Source organism: Esox lucius, chromosome 5 (assembly GCF_011004845.1).
Source record: "Esox lucius isolate fEsoLuc1 chromosome 5, fEsoLuc1.pri, whole genome shotgun sequence".
NCBI lineage: Eukaryota > Metazoa > Chordata > Actinopteri > Esociformes > Esocidae > Esox > Esox lucius.
Window position 1 is genome coordinate 2,816,736 of NC_047573.1, and position 17,250 is coordinate 2,833,985.

At 45.6% G+C, this 17,250-nt stretch overlaps 1 protein-coding gene across 7 annotated transcripts in view; it reads left to right on the plus strand.

The window, feature by feature from the left end:
- The window catches only part of LOC105028001 (CSC1-like protein 2), a 33,057-nt gene extending 21,384 nt beyond the window's left edge, over positions 1 to 11,673 (plus strand). For 6 of the 7 annotated variants that reach the window (XM_010900421.5, XM_010900422.5, XM_034292173.1 and 3 more), the window contains 15 exons: positions 57 to 137; positions 501 to 624; positions 1,363 to 1,496; positions 2,514 to 2,651; positions 4,387 to 4,540; positions 4,824 to 4,930; positions 5,153 to 5,239; positions 6,757 to 6,822; positions 7,765 to 7,927; positions 8,159 to 8,264; positions 8,638 to 8,805; positions 8,931 to 9,046; positions 9,640 to 9,711; positions 9,938 to 10,072; positions 10,305 to 11,673. In XM_010900421.5, the coding sequence (XP_010898723.1) occupies positions 57 to 137; positions 501 to 624; positions 1,363 to 1,496; positions 2,514 to 2,651; positions 4,387 to 4,540; positions 4,824 to 4,930; positions 5,153 to 5,239; positions 6,757 to 6,822; positions 7,765 to 7,927; positions 8,159 to 8,264; positions 8,638 to 8,805; positions 8,931 to 9,046; positions 9,640 to 9,711; positions 9,938 to 10,072; positions 10,305 to 10,346 (1,693 nt within the window). In that variant the 3' untranslated portion in view covers positions 10,347 to 11,673. The remainder of the gene's footprint in view (positions 1 to 56; positions 138 to 500; positions 625 to 1,362; positions 1,497 to 2,513; positions 2,652 to 4,386; positions 4,541 to 4,823; positions 4,931 to 5,152; positions 5,240 to 6,756; positions 6,823 to 7,764; positions 7,928 to 8,158; positions 8,265 to 8,637; positions 8,806 to 8,930; positions 9,047 to 9,639; positions 9,712 to 9,937; positions 10,073 to 10,304) is intronic. The other variant, XM_020046705.3, reaches the window with a different exon arrangement.
- The last annotated feature ends 5,577 nt before the right edge of the window (positions 11,674 to 17,250 follow it).

Sequence of the window (17,250 nt, forward strand, 5' to 3'; positions counted from 1 at the left end):
CTCTTATCCCGCTCTTTCTTTCATCCTTCTTTCTCTCCCTCTTTTTCTCCATAAAGACAAGCGTATGAAAACTGTTGTGTTCTTGAGGCTCGAATCTGTTATGATGTGGCCAGGCTGATGTCACTCAACTCCGAAAGGTAAAGAGGGTTTGTGCGTGCGTGCATCTGTGCATGTGTGTTTTGCTGAATGAAGGGCAGAGTGGGTGTGTCTTGCTGAATGAAGGGCATAGTGGGTGTGTCTTGCTGAATGAAGGGCAGAGTGGGTGTGTCTTGCTGAATGAAGGGCAGAGAGGGTGTGTCTTGCTGAATGAAGGGCAGAGTGGGTGTGTCTTGCTGAATGAAGGGCAGACTGGGTGTGTCTTGCTGAATGAAGGGCAGGAATTTCCTGCTGTCTGCTGCACAGTGTCTGTGGTCCACTCTGTTTTGTGCCATTTCAAAGACACCAGGAATATCATTTGATCTGGGATGTCATGTGACCTAGTAATGTGATTCTGCAAACAGGAAGAAGACTGAGCGTAGCATGAAGTTCTTTAAAGACCTGGAGTCCAAGGAGCATATTCCCACCTTCATCAACCCCAAACCCTGTGGTCACCTCTGCTGCTGTGTGATCAAGGGCTGTGAACAGGTGAGATAAATCTGGGGACCCAGCCCCTTTCAGAGACCCAGCCCCTTTCAGAGACCCAGCCCCTTTCAGAGACCCCGCCCCTTTCAGAGACCCAGCCCCTGATCTGGGTGGGATCCAGGAGTTTTGTCAGCTCTGTGAGATAGGGCTTAGTGGTTGAGTTAGGACTCTTGTCAACCGCTGGTAGACCCAATGTAATGTAAATAGTGCAATAATGCTAGTGTAATTATTGTATTTAATTACATGTATTTATACATTAATGAACAATATCCCAACATAGTTAAGCATGATATAGTCCAGTAGTTTCATGATTCTACTGATTATTTATGTTTGCATGTTTTCCGATGGTGGGCAATGGCAAAATGCTAATTCCACCATGGTAGCTAATTCTTTTTGTGGCTCGGTTCACACCGGTCGATTTCACTTTGAGCCTGGCTTATATGTTGAGGCATTGCTGTCCCATGTATGGGCAAGCTAATACATGACTTACTGACATGATTGGTATTAAACCCAATCCTGTATTACAGCTGGGCTTTGTCATCACTCAGTCTTCTGGAGGCATATCTGCCCTAAGGCAGTAATTTAATGGGATTAGTCAGTGCAGTGGGAGATTCAGTTAAACTCTGAAATGACTCAGTTTAAGTTTAATTACAAACTTAAGGGTCAAGGTTAGGGTTAGGGTTCTCGCTGTGGATGGGTTTTAACCTCTGACCTTGTCTGTTTTCCCTCCCCGGCCTCCAGGAGGAGGCAGTGAGCTACTACACCAAGCTGGAGGCCAAGCTGAAGGAGGAGTACAGGAAGGAGAGGGAGAAGGTCAACAGCAAACCTCTAGGAATGGCCTTTGTGACCTTTCAGAACGAAGCCATGACAGCCATGTAAGAATGTGTTGGCGTGTGTCTGAGACACTAACTGGCCCATGATGTCGGCTAACTGGCCCATGATGTCGGCTAACTGGCCCATGATGTCGGCTAACTGGCCCATGATGTCGGCTAACTGGCCCATGATGTCGGCTAACTGGCCCATGATGTCGGCTAACTGGCCCATGATGTCGGCTAACTGGCCCATGATGTCGGCTAACTGGCCCATGATGTCGGCTAACTGATGCTCTACTACAGACTGATGGGCCGTCAAAGCCGCTGTCTGTCAGTGACAGGGATGCCAGGTTACGCGAGAGTGGGGGACGCGACTAATCCCTTCTTTAAACAGAAGCAAACAACTACACAGAAACGTACTTGAATTCAAACCGAAGCATAGCTTTTATAACGTCCTAAATACTTCCTTTCACCTGTGTCCACTCCTTACTACCAAGCAACAGCATGTGCACTCCTCAGTCAGAGCCTCATCACGTCTGGCCTCCCAAACGTCCTCTTCCTGAACGTCCACACCTACACGCTTCCAGGAGAATTACTTGACGGCTCTTTCTCAATTCAGTGCCCAGATCGCCCACCGTCAGTCTAAAGTTAAAGTCAGAATCGTTTTTTTTACACTGCAACAAGGCATTCTTTACCATTTCTGCCAAGACAATCTGGTTAAAATTGCCACCCTGCCAATACTCTGCAAGGGCCACATGTTGTATGAGCTTAAATCTTTTACAATTCAGTCATTTGGCCAACAGTCTCATCAAAAGCGACTTACAATGGTACTAGGTTATTTACAAGTCTTTTAGGTAACCCTGGACATCTAGATTGTGGTACTGGCCAGTACAATATTGTCTCAATATCCACTTCTAACTTGCACCTGAAAACTGTAGATTTGGTGAACTATTACCCCTTCATTCTTAACCCAGAGTGTCTGAGTGAGTGTGTGTGACGGAGACTTGTGTCTTCATCACACACACTGTCTCAGTGTTTTTGTTTACTGGTGACTAAAATGGTGTTTGTTGATTCTTTCAGTATCCTGAAGGACTATAATGCTTGTCAGTGTCAAGGCTGCCATTGTCGGAGGGAGCCCAAGTCTTCTGCCTTCAGCAATCATCTACACACATACTCCTGGACTGTCAGCTACGCACCAGACCCACAGAACGTCTACTGGTGAGAACACCCCCAGACCGGACCCCCCAGACCTGACCGGACCACCCTGACAACCCAGACCTGACCACTCAGACCGAACTAGACCACCCAGACCTGACCGGACCAACCTGACCTGACCACTCAGACCGAACTAGACCACCCAGACCGGACCAACCTGACCTGACCACCCAGACCTGACCGGACCAACCTGACCTGACTAACCTGACCTGACCACCCAGACCGGACCACCTGGACCAGATGTTTATAATCCAGTCATAAACCCCTGAAGTTTATCTGACTTTGGTACATGCGGAGTATCCCCTCTAGATATCCAGGGGCTTCGGATAATGTAATTCCCCTGCACATTAGAGAAAAGGGCAGCTTTTTCCTCTCTGGATGATTAACTTACCACAGAGTGCTCCTATCAGCTTTCTACACAGCAGAGACTGTACAAATCTGGCATCATCACTTGGCGTCAGCTCCATAGAGTGTGCGCGAGAAGGGTCACAGAGTGTAAAACCACCGTAGACCAGGAATGTATGGGCCGCATCAGGCCAAACCCTAAAACGGAGAAGAACACTAAAACGTGGAATGATCGTTGGTGGCTTTGTGGTTCCAGCATCTCAGAAACAACTAACCTCTTGACCAGACTCGTTCAGGGCGACAGAAAGGTCACAAACACTCAAAATATCCAGTCTCTACAACAGGAGTGTGCTGAAGACTCTTCTGAACTCACAGCGTGTTGAACCGTGAAGGGGATGGGTAACAGCAGGAGAAGACCATGCTAGGTTCCCCTCCTGTCAGCTAAGAACAGGAAGACAACAGTGGTCACATGATCACCAAAACTAGAGATTCAAGATGGGAAAAAATGTCTATGGTCTGATGAATCTGGTGGGGTCAGAACCTGGCGTAATCCACATGAATACATGGTTAAAATGACCGTTACCATAAGACAGGACTTTAAACTAACCTTTCTGTTCACCAGATCAACCAGGAGCTAAGATTTATTTAACAGACAAAACAAATCTGGTATTTTAATGTAAAGTTTGTCCAAATCTTATGACGTGAGTCCAAGCGAAATATCACGGATTGGACAAATGTTTTTGGTGCCCCTTTGAGGCTTGAGGTTTGTCATTCATGGTAACGAAGCAAACAGTTTTTGGCATTTTCCATCCCATCTAATAGGGCCACTTGATTCGGACTAAACTGTTGTAACCTGACCGCTTCATTAGCGGTTGCAGATAAAAAATGTAAATAAAGAAACGACCTAGCATGTGAAAAAAAACTATGTAACAATAGCTTGTCCAACAACAGTTTTTTAACTTGGTCATGCTGCCCTTTCTTAGAAGAATACAGCAGCTAATGTATCTGTAGAATTGAAGTAGCGTCATCAGCTGTTCCCTGGCACTGGCTAGCTAGCCGCCATGAGATTGAGTGCTGCTTTTACTACAGTGCCCTGATTCATTTTGTCAGGCTTACTGGCACCGTTCAATAACAGGAGGTTTGCAGCATGAATGTGCGGCCAAGAAAGGGGAAGGATTGTGTGCCGCTATCAAGTCAACAAAGTCCTTTTCCAGCACCTTTGTTGATCCATGCTTGATATAGTATCAGATGTTAAGCAAATCCAGTGGAGCTCAAACCATATAGCTGACTCACGTTCAATCTTGTCAGATCTAATGTAGCTAGGGCTGGAGTTAGGACACGTTTTTCAGCCTGGGTGTGATTGACCAAGACGTCCTCTTCTTGCCCCACCCAGGGAGCACCTGTCGGTAGGAGGTCTTACCTGGTGGCTGCGATGCTTCATCATCAACTGCATCCTCTTCCTCCTCTTGTTCTTCCTCACAACCCCTGCTATAATTATCTCCACTATGGACAAGTTCAACGTCACCAAACCAGTGGAGTACCTCAATGTAAGTCACCTTTCACATGAGCAACGTAGGGTCCATAAAAAGCATCAGTTAAATATAATAAATAATGTTTGTTTTAGCAAAAATGTAAGAGGTCAGTTTGTGTTCCGAACTGTTCCCTGGACCACTGACCCTGTTTGACCCCATTCAGACTAACATGCTGTGCTGGTTTCTCTGAAACTTATTTCTGTAATGGTGGAAATGTGGAGAAACAAAATGTCAGTGAGCAGCGTTTGTGCTCAGACCATGGATTTAACGGGATCTGTGATATTCCCCCCCCCCCCAGAACCCCATCGTGACCCAGTTCTTCCCCACACTACTGCTCTGGGCCTTCTCTGCCCTGCTGCCCACCATCGTCTACTACTCTGCCTTCTTCGAGAGGCACTGGACACGGTAGGACACACGGACACACACACACACACACACACACACACACACTGGACATGTTAGGAAACATACAAACACACACACACACACACACTGGACATGATGACACACGTACACACACACAGCGTGCCTGGGCACATGTCACATTAGGACAATCAGGTGTGTCCAGGCATACTGGGTCCAGGTACCAAAAGCTCCTGTGTTCTCACTGTGGGTCTGTGTTTCCAGGTCTGGGGAGAACAGGACCACCATGCATAAATGCTACACCTTCCTCATCTTTATGGTCCTCCTCCTGCCCTCTCTGGGGCTGAGCAGGTGGGTCCTGCATGTCTTCACACACTACCCTGCCCACTGACCCTGCCCACTGCCCGTGTCATGACGTTATATTCCCTTCAATGTACTATGTTATCCCAAGCGATGTAGTAGTCATGTTGGTCTATGTTTATTGCCCTGGTGGTCCTGGGAACGGAGCCCTCCGTCCTGGCATTAGAAGTGCCATGCGGCTTTGTCTCTGCCGTTCAGGACCATGGGACAACTGTACAAGGTGTCTGCTAAATGAAACAAGAAAATGTACTACTTCGCTAGTTGACACTTTTCCGTGTTCATTCACTGAAAGGGTTGACTAGTAGTAATACAGTTACCTGGACGAAGATCTTGGGCTAAATGTCTCAGTTAGTGAAAAAAATGGATACAGTATATGGTAATATAATTCCAGACTGCCCCCCCCTCCCCCCCCCGAGCCCCGGCCCTTATTTCTGTGTCTGAGTTTTCTCTCTCCTTAGCAAACATCCAAACCCAGTACAGATAGAAAGGACATCATTCAAATACATATACTATCGATTGACACCTAAAGATGGTAATAAGATGAGATGAGGTTCCTGGCAGTTCACAAGCCCTGCCTATGAGTCACGAGAGTCACAGAGACTTTCATGATCCTCCTTTTATCCATGGAGCCTCTGATCTAATCTTCAGCCGTCTGGTTGTTATCCTGGTTGTCACACTGAGCCTATGGGAATGCAGGGAGCCTGGTTATTTCTTTCCTTTAATCTATATGTTATGTTTTTACTATAACTAATTCATGCTTTCACTGATAAGTTCAGCTCTGATGTCGAAACATCTGATTGGTGAAATACAATTATGGATGTCCCTTTCAGAGTTTAAATTTGGGAGCGTACATATCTTAGCCAGTGTTGCAGCGAATGCAGTGAAATGCTCCTGTACTGGCTCCTGAACAGTTAACTACAGTACCCTCACATCTATTAGTTCTTAATTTAGGAACACAACAAAACATATGAAATCAAGTCCAGCTGGTTGAAATGGACGCAGTGGCCTGTGTTGTGGGTGTGGGTGGAACGTGTGGGGGTGTTTGTGGGTGGGTGGGTGTGGAACGTGTGGGGGTGTTTGTGGGTGGGTGGGCGTGTGGGGGTGTTTGTGGGTGGGTGGGTGTGGAACGTGTGGGGGTGTTTGTGGGTGGGTGGGCGTGTGGGGGTGTTTGTGGGTGGGTGTGGAACGTGTGGGGGTGTTTGTGGGTGGGTGTGGAACGTGTGGGGGTGTTTGTGGGTGGGTGTGGAACGTGTGGGGGTGTTTGTGGGTGGGTGTGTGGGGGTGTTTGTGGGTGGGTGTGGAACGTGTGGGGGTGTTTGTGGGTGGGTGTGGAACGTGTGGGGGTGTTTGTGGGTGGGTGTGGAACGTGTGGGGGTGTTTGTGGGTGGGTGGGTGTGTGGGGGTGTTTGTGGGGGGGTGGGTGGGTGTGTGTGACTGTCCATAAAGAGGGTGTATGATTTGGGACTGCTAAATGGCGTATTGTGAACCGCTGGTTATCTTCTTTGCAGTCTGGACGTTTTCTTCCGATGGCTGTTTGACAAGAGCTTCCTGGATGAAGCCACTGTGAGATTTGAGTAAGTATCAAGGCTTCAGCTAATAACTTCTGCATCTACTTAACCACAACACTCCGGCCAGTCCTCAACCTGGTTCCTCTCTTTGTTTCCTCCTGTGGTTGTTTTGGACAGGTTGCCACTGGAAATAACAATTGGTCCTCAGTTGGCTTCCCTGGTAAAATGGAAAAACGTTTTGACGCCTTATTAAATAAACTTGATTTATTGAATGTAACCCACAAGACATTATTTATTTGGATGAATCAAACCTGCTATACTTGTCCTATTAATGTCAACAAACAGGCACTTGGGAAATGGACAGTATGTGCTTTCCTTAATACTCCTCAAAAGCAGTACTGTGACTCCACTATGGTAACTCAGTCTTGGAAGCTGAGCCATGTAGTCATTAGTCTCCTTTCTTTTCTTTCTCAGCCTCACTTTTTTTCTCCCTCCGTCCCTCCCTCTCTGTCTCCCTCTCCCTCCGTCCCTCCCTCTCTGTCTCCCTCTCTATCTCTCTCTCCCTCCGTCCCTCCCTCTCTATCTCTCTCTCCCTCCGTCCCTCCCTCTCTATCTCTCTCTCTCTCCCTCCCTCCCTCTCTATCTCTCTCTCCCTCTCATCTCTTTCCCTTTGTCTCGCTCTTTCGGATGTTTTGGTGTAGAACAACTTTGATACATTTTCTGATCGGGTTGTGTGATTATGAAACAGTTAGTTTTTTGTTTGCTATAGTCCCTCACTGTCAGTAACCTGTTTCCCACAACTGTACCAACCGGAACCACCTCTGTTACCTTTCTGTTGTTGAATATCTTCTATTTCTACTTCTATTTTGAGTCTTATCACTTGAACTCTACTGCAAATGGTGAGACCCCGATGGGAAGGATCATGTTGGCGTTTCAGGTTGACATGACAAAGGAATGTTGTTATTGTGCTGATATCATTTCCTGCTCTGCCCCCCCCCACCCCCCCAGGTGTGTGTTCCTGCCTGACAACGGGGCATTCTTCGTGAATTATGTCATTGCGTCAGCGTTCATAGGTAACGCCATGGACCTGCTAAGGATCCCTGGGCTCCTCATGTACATGATCCGACTGTGTCTGGCTCGCTCTGCTGCCGAGAGACGCAACGTGAAGAGGGTGAGTGGAGCACGTCGCCACCTGCTGGCCTGGAAGACCTCGGTTTCTGTAACAGTAAACTGGTTGCAGTCATTTTTCCTCAACTGACTTGGAATGAAATAAATCCCAAGATGCTTCTGTTGAACTGGTGCTTCACTGAGGATGTATTAATCATCAGAATAGAAATGTCTATGTTCTGTAGCACCAAGCCTATGTGTTCCAGTTCTATAATTGTATTTCTTTGTTCTGTAGCACCAAGCCTATGAGTTCCAGTTTGGGGCAGCCTACGCCTGGATGATGTGTGTCTTCACTGTGGTCATGACCTACAGCATCACCTGCCCAATCATAGTCCCCTTTGGTGAGCCTTTCTGTCGTTTATGGTTCTATTGATTTTTTGTTTTCTTATCTCTACACTATATTTAATGGAATTACAAGTTTTTTAGTCTGCGGTTGTTTATGAATGTATATATATTTTTTGTAAATGTTCTTATGTGTACTGTCTCATCTTGACAATGACTTTGGTCTGGTCGTCTTCAAATGACACCTGGTTAAATAATAAATACAAGGTTGTGGGTTGGGCTGTGCTTGGGTTTCCCAAGCCTTTGAGGTTAAAATACTATTTTACTACCACCTATCTTTGTGGCTATGAGAGAGTAGTAGGCAATGATAACAGCCACTCGTGTTAATGGATGAGACCCACTAACTCTGCTCCTCCTGTTCTTCCCTTCCAGGTCTGATGTACATGCTGCTCAAGCACCTGGCTGACCGCTACAACATGTACTACGCCTACCTGCCCTCCAAGCTGGACAAGAAGATCCACTCCGGGGCTGTGAACCAGGTGGTGGCTGCTCCCATCCTCTGCCTCTTCTGGCTGCTCTTCTTCTCCACCGTCCGCACAGGTGCCAGCCCGCCCCCTGGTGGCCACGCAAGGCCATAACAGCAGTCTCGTAGATGGTGTAGCCATCTTGGGGTTCGGCGCTGTAGCACTGACAATGTCCTCTCCCCATCTGTCTCCCTCTGCCAGGTTTCTCAGCCCCTACCTCTATGTTCACCTTCATCGTCCTCATCATCACCATCATCGTGTGCCTCTCACACGTCTGCTTTGGACACTTCAAATATCTCAGCGCCCACAACTACAAGGTAACAAACCAACCGCCAGAGAGACTCTTACTTTTTATTATTATTATGCTAAATTAAATTGTATGAAGGTAATGGCCGTCAAGTACTTGCAGACCACATGTCTGTCTTATGGCAGGAGGTCTACTTTTTTTCTTAGTTCATTCAGTATGGGTTTTAATATATGATCAATCTTCCTCTCATTCCTATCCAACTCCAATTCTAATATTTTATCCCCATTATTTGGCAAATTGTTTTTGCCCATGCCAGTCTCCTGACTACCGGTGTTCACCAGGACCGTGTTCCTGAGGGCTATGCAGTGCATGTGTTCTGGGGAGGCCCCTCTACCCAAATGCCCCTCTACCCAAATGCCCCTACGGTCCTGCCCTGGTCACAATTACCCAAATGCCCCTACGGTCCTGCCCTGGTCACATTTGGCCACCCCTACGGTCCTGCCCTGGTCACATTTGACAGAAAACCAGTCATGTCCCTATGAAACAAAGCAAATGGGCTTAGGCACTGGATCTCATAGGGAAAAGATGACATTGAAGGTGGGTGAAGACCTGCTGATGAAGCAGTTCTCAAAGTAATCACTGAGTTTGTCCTGAAACCCCCAGATTGACGCGGAGATCGTGGACGGGATGGAGAACGGTCGCACCGCTCGTACCTCACCCTCCAACAAGTCGGCTGTGAGTACTGTGCCTTCTCCGTCCAGGACGACATTCATCCGGCATCTTTGTTCCATTCGTAAACACTGGAATACCTAGTGTGAACATTACAAAGTATTGTAATGCTAATCGAAATTGCTAATTGTCCAGTAGAAGGAATTCCAAACTGCTTCTGAATATGGGATGTATTTAAGACACTTACCTGCTTTCTTTTTCATTCCCTCCCTCCCTCGTTCCACTACAACAGCAGATGTACATTGCGTCCGTGCTCCAGGACCCAAACCTGGACGAGTTGGGCTCAGCTGGCAGCGGGGTCAGTGAGGGCTCACAGGACGAGGAGATCATCCACGTCGGGAACAGCTTGAACGAGGCCGACTTCCAGGTAGCCTACAAGTTAAAAACCAGAGAGTTGCCGGTTTGAATCCCAGCTCCAGCTGGATGAGTCTGGTGTGCCGTCATTTGCTTCTCTGCCCTTGTCGAACAAGGCACATCCTTGCACGACTGTCCCTGGTGCTCACCTCACTCCTCCGCTGGGTCTACGTTCTTGGGGTATGAGTTGTTGTCTTCTCTCCCACTGAACACTGTCAAGTATCTCCTCTCCTTGTTTCTTCCAGAGTGGCGAGGACAGCCTCATCGCTAACGAGGTGCGGCACTGACGTCAGGGGACGCCGGAGACTGTTGTCGGGACAGAGACGGATGTGGAGACAGAGGCAGGGACTGTAATGGCAGAAACTATGGTGTAATATGACTGACAGACTGGATACACTGATGCAGTGAATTAAGCTACGGAGCGGTTTTGCATGGAGAGACCACTAAACTAAAGACCTTGAGCTGAGAGAGAGGAAGGGACTATTTCTCTTTACTCTAAACTAGCATGAACACAAAGAGCTTATTTGGGCTGTTTAACCCTCTTGGAGAGTAGGCCATGGACATCAGGTCCTCAATCTGAGAGGGATTACGGGAACATAAGAATACCTCCTACAAAAGGACCCTATCCACAAAGGCTTACAAATAAAGGACTGCTTCCAAACTGCTTTGCTAGGATTCTCTATTTTGATCTGTACCGTACTACCTTCGCAAGGACTCTGTAGGGTTCTCTGGAACTAGGATTCTACTATAGCGTTCTACTACAGAACTAACATTCTGCTGTAGGGTTCTGCTGTATGGTTGTATTAAGGAACATGGATTCTGCTCTCTGGAACTGAGATTCCAGTACACGATTCTACCCTGGAACTGGGTCTCTAGCTAAGACTCTATTCTGGCCGATGTCTTCCTTCATGAGGAATCTACACATTCTGATTGCAGAGCATGATACAAACTAGCAGTAATGAGAAACTTTGCTCTCTCTTCCCACTCTTGGTTTTGAACTGCCTGTGGCTCTGAACAGTCCCTCTCAGCAAAGTACTGATCCAACGGGGAGACGGAGAGACAATAATAGAACAGTGTTTTCTTTGCCTTGTCAAGCAGGCCTGACAGGGAATATCTTTCCGTCTAGATATCCTTACAACACTTTGGCTATTGCACTGGAAGGAGAAAGACAGGTGTTCGCCTGCGCCCAACACTGGTTTGTCCCACAGCACGGTGCTAGAATGATCACTCAGGCATGCCGCGGACTTCAGAGGGTGTTGGAGAGGTTTTTCCTTCCCATGATCCTTTGCCTGTTCTGTCTGCATCCCTAACAGTGTGAGCGTGAAGGAGCTTGTATGAGACTGAGGAAAGGAGGACTGTCAGCATCAGACCCTGTTGTTGCCCTGCCCTGGTCTGCTCCACTCTGTCCCCGCCGTTTCCGGCCTCTGAACGCTTCCAACCCTGTGTACAAACGGAAGACGGTCGCCAAGACGACCTGCCCGACCACTCTAATCTAACACTCCTCACTGCTGTTCTGGCTTTTTGTTTAGCTTCTCTGACATTTCTTTCCGGTACAAAAACATCTGGATTTGTAAAATGTAAAATAGCATTTTTTTGGGGGGGGGGGGGGGGGGAGAAATGGTATTTATTTTTAGGCATGGTTATTTTTAGTTGGTCTGAACTTTATTAATTCATTAACTACTATTTTGACATAAAAACAACCTTAAACTGGATCGATGAAGACTGAGATGCATGATGGGATAATGAACCTCATAATACACTAGTTGCTCTGGTTTCTGACCTATTCAGCCCAGAGTCAAAGCTACTGGAGGAGGACTGTGGCTCCAGGCGGAGCCATAATGGAGCCCTATCATGTAACTAAAGGCAGATTGCTCTCCAGAGCCCCAAAAGGACATCAGGAAGCAAAGCGGATATGACAGCCTACCCTGTTCTGTATCTCACATCTGGGGTTGCAGAATTCCCCAAAATGTCTCAAAATTCCCAGGTTTTCCACAATGCCAGTTGGAGGTTTTTGGAATATTTCTTGGAAAACCTCTGATTCTTTTTGTCAGGAATTTTGCAACCCTGTCCAAGTTTCTCCCAGGCAGGACTTCCAGGGTGGAACAATGTTCATTTGAAAAGGGAGAGCTTGACCCTTGAACTCTAGGTCTGTGACCTTTACCCTGTAGTTACACCTGGCCTTTTCTCTCTGTTAGTGGCGTGTTCAGCCGGGGCTGGGACAATGCTGGTGAACGTTCAAAACGAAATAAGTTATTTACAGCAAACTTGCCTTTTTGAAATGTAGAATATGGACTTGTGAATTCCATTCCCAAAATGTCTACTTGCATCGTTCGACAGCGTCTCCCTGCTGAACGCGCCAACCTGACCATAGCCCTGCTCTGATTGGCCGATCTGTCTGCCCTAGAGTCGATCTCATCTAGCTGCTGTCATCAATACACGCCTCTTCATTCTGTTTACAACACTACTGAAGTTTGCGCCACTGTCAGTCTGAACACTTGTTTGTTTCAGAAAACTCTATAGGAATAATAAGCTTTTAGATGGTAGTTTTCTCTGCTGCCAACTTGGTAACCTGTATCCCATCTAGATGGACTCTGTTTGGTTTAGGAACAGTCTTAAATGATGTACACTTATCCTCATCCAATGACAACATGAATTGTGAGAATAGCAAGACACGTCATCATGTAAAAGTCTTCATTTAAAAAATAATAATTCAAATGATCATTGAGCGTTGTTACAAAGGACGATGGCCCTACGGCCAAGTCTCATCTACAGGCCGTGTTGTTTAATGATTTGCTGACGTGTAGAGTTGTATAGGCAACACGTAACGGCCTAGTCAGGACTGAACAGACTGCACAGAATGAATTCCACCCTATTCTGTATCAAGTGCACTATTTTTCATGTTATTATAGTGCTTAGTTGAAAACTAGTGCTCTATATAGGGGATAGAGTGCAACTTGGAATGCTGACAAAGTCTTAATGCAGTAAGACTTGGTGAACGGTTTTAGGTGCCGATATGCTTTGGTTGTGCTGTTCAGATGACTGTTGAACCAGTACTAGGAATGACCATGAAAACAGGCGAATCAGCAAAGTAATTCCACCATGATCGTGATGTGTGCTCTCTTCAACTTGTTACAACATTCCATTAACAGAACCAATGATCAGCTTTGTGTTCTCCCAGTGCAACCCCTTATGGCAGAACATATCTGGTCTCGTTTAAAGGGATAGTTCACCCAAATTTCAAGTAGGAAATACAAATTGGTTTCCTTACCTTGCTAGCAGTCAACAGACAAGGTTGGAGCACAATTCATGCTTCGGTTTAGATTTCCCGACACTTTTCCCAAATGCAATTAGCATTTATTTAAATTAGCATGTGACGCACAAATTTAAGTCAAGGTAGCTACAGTAAATGAGCATTTCTTTCATACGGAATGTTAAAATCTGTTACGTTGTCATTGCGGTAAACTATCCCTTTAGCAAGACCAACTGTAGAATTCAGTCTGGTTTTATTTCCGATGTGCATATTTCATGTTAAATACTGTCAGATAGATAGGAATTCACTTGTGTTAAAAGTCTTGGTTCCACATTGTGGATATACATAAAGGAAAAAAAAAAAAGAAACAAATGTCCTTGAAATGTTTTCTTGGCACAATGTAGTCAGTCAACTGGTTAAAACACCCCCCAGAAGCTGTTCTATTGTGACATCAGCTGGGCTCGAGATGCCCCTGAAAATATTCATAAACCAAGTAACAAATCTACTAAGTAGTACAGGTTTGATTTACTATTATATTCCTTATACAATGTAGTGTCTGGCTCTGTACAGTAAAAGGATGGACTCAGGATTTTATGAAACTTGTTTTATTTTACAGTGTTACTTTGTCAGTAGTTCTCTGAGAATAATAGATTTTTTATGTAACATGCTAAAAGGCATATTATATTATTACGTGTTGTGTCATTCTCTCCTTTTCATTATTCTTTGGAACAGAAATCCCTGTAAGTACGACTCATTTGAAAAGGGTCAAAGACATGCGTATTAAGCACATCAGTGGCAGATACAGTTGTAATACCACTCATACCACTGGAACATTGAGATTTAACAGTAATACATAATGTGAAGGATCTGTTTTTTAAAGGGACAGTTCAACATTTCGGCAACCAAGACCTTTTTTTATACTTACACAGAGTTGCATGAATTTGTGGATAAAAGGTTTGTCTCTGCTTGCCGTTTGACGGTAGTTTCTTGAGCCATTTCTTCTTTTGGCATTAGCACAACTGGCCGTGTACAGGAACATTGTATGCTGTTCTATTAAAAAAGGGCTTCATTGTCAAAATGTCTAACCATCCCTTTAAGCTGCTCTTGTGTTTGATATATTTGCACTAATTTCACTTTTTGAGGTTATTGTGATTTTCCCATGACCAATAATGAGCCTAGGCATGAATGCCCACATGGCTGTGAAAGTAACTTGGGTCGTACTCATTTGGCACCAAACACAAGAAAAACCGAAAGCACTGAACATGTCCAATAAGAAATGCTTGTTTTTCATTGAAAAAAGTTTTTTTTTTTTTTTTGGTACGATTTGCCCTAGTGAATATGACCATGGAGAAACAGGATGGTGGCCATGACAAAAATATAGAGTCTCCAGAAATGTGTTCTCCACATAAGTGCAAGCAAGTTGTAGATAAAACACAGGGGCACACATTAAACTGGCTGTTCTCCACACTAAGCTGTAACCAAGGCAATCTGAATCCCTGAGCTGTCCTCCCCTTTCTCTCATCGTCTTGTGTGATGCCTCTGAAATATATGACGAATCGTCAGAGAGCTCTGAATGTTTCTAGGTAATACCACCAAACGTTGCATTGAACCTGTATGTCCTTTTATGAATAAGTAAAATGTGCATTTTACACCCATTTTATCCTCTGATTATTCATTTCTGTAAAAGTTTTCTTTTTCTTCCTAAAACCAACCCACAAAAATAGTTTTTATTCTACGCTCCTCGAAGGAAATGGAGGGAACACTTCAATCACACTTCGGGTCTCGATGAACAGAATACATTAAAGTTCAAAATCTTTACTGTACATTGTGTAAATAGTTGAGAAGAAAATGACGTAACAACGGTCAATGGAAACAAAAATGACCACCCGTTTGAGGGCTGGATTCAAACTCAGACCGAAAATCTAAGTAAACATTGGAAATCACAGGCTGTTCCAACTTGGGTGAATTTCATCACAGCAACTCGTAATGTTTCTCATTAGTATGTATGGCCCCCATGTGCCTGTAAGTCTGACGATGGGTCTGAGGATTTCATCCCGATCCCTAACAGCAGTCAGGGTACCGTTGGCTAGCACGTGGAGGTCTCTGCAACCCTCCAAGAATACGACCATTACTGACTCACCGCCAAACCGGTCACGCTGGATGATGTTGCAGGCAGCATAATGTTCACCACGGCGTCTCCAGACTCTTTCACACGTGCTCAGTGTGAACCTGCTCTCATCTGTGAAGAGAACAGGGCACCAATAGTGGACCTGACAATTCTGGGGTTCACTGGCAAATGCCAGTTGAGCTGCAGGGTGCTGGGCTTTGAGCACAGGTGCCACTGGAGGACATCAGGCCCTCATGCCACCCTCATGGAGTCTTTCTAACAGTTTGTCAGAGAAATGCACACATGTAGCCCATGCACACCAGTAACCTTGAGGTCATTTTGTAGGGCTCTGGCAGTGTTCCTCCTGTTTCTCCTCGCACAAAGGAGCAGATACCGGTCCTGCTGCTGAGTTGATGCCCTTCTACATCCCTGTCCAGTTCTCTTCATGCAATTCCCCTTCTCCTGGTATCTCCTCCATGCTCTTGAATGTACTGGGAGACACAGCAAACCTTCTTGCAACGGCACGTATGGATGTGCCATCCTGGAGGAGCTGGACTACCTGTGCAACCTGAATGGGCTGCAGGTACCGCCTCATGCTACCAGTAGTGACAAGGACACTAGCAAAACACAAAACTAGAGAAGAATCAGTCAGGAAGGATATGGAGAGAGCAATTGTCTGTGGCCACCACCTGCAAAACCATTCCCTTTGGGGGTTGTCTTGGTGTTGCCTCTCCAGTGCACCTGTTGTCACTTTCATTTGCACCAAAACATTGATTCACAGTCACTTGTGCTTCCTGACTGGACAGCCTGATATCCCTGAAGTTGAACTGACTGACTGATCTCAAATATTGGCATATCTATTCATTTTGCTTGCTGTCCAAATAAACCTAGGGCTATTCCATAAAATATTCACCTGTGAGACATTCTAAAAATAATTTGCATACACAAGACCGTCTGACCGTGGTCAATGATCTGTTTTAATTATTACTAATGACAATTAGCAGTGGGCAAAATGGTGCAAACTTACCTTGGAGCAGAAAATCAAACAGAGCAATTGAGGTGGGGGTTATGTCCACTCAACAAGGGTACAGCACATTAACACAATGTCCATTTTCATTGAGAAATATGGTTGTCTGTTTAGTGTTTCATTTGAATCAGCACAAATAACCATGAAAGCACATCTACGGACAATGCCTGTGTACCAAGTGAAAATCTATTCCATGCATTGTGCACCTAATACTGGAGCCCCTGTCAGAAGTGTGCGTAGGAATAGCCAGGTTGCTATGAAGAGCCCATTTCTTGAAGAGCTGTATTTTAAACAGATGTGTTCATGCATTTCCTCTAGTTCTTTGATCAATAAAATTGTTATTTAATCAATCTGTCTTATTGTTGAACAGTCGGTTAGCTATTAGTCCCAGTGAGTGACTCTTGACATATATTAGTGTTTTTGCTGTTTTCTGAAATGAATTGTCACATTTATATTGAAATTGCAGAACTTTTAGGGTGACTGATGTCATTGTGTTTTATGTGGTTGTGCTAGCATTTCACTGCGCTAAAGCTGTGTAAGTTGCTGTGTTTCGGATTGACCCTCTGGTCTTGTGTCATGATCCTGTGGCCTTCAGGTTCGTTAACCTCGGCCTTCTGGAAACGTTTACAGTCAAATGTATATTTACCAGACCTTTTTGTGTCAGCGGTAGTCACAATACAGGTGCCCAGTCTAAAACCCCAGTGGGGAACCAATCAGATGTTGAAGATCACTGACTAGGAAACAGTGGAGGTGTTATGGGGGGGGGTCACTGAATGACTCAGCAGTGAGATCACTGCCTTGCAGTTA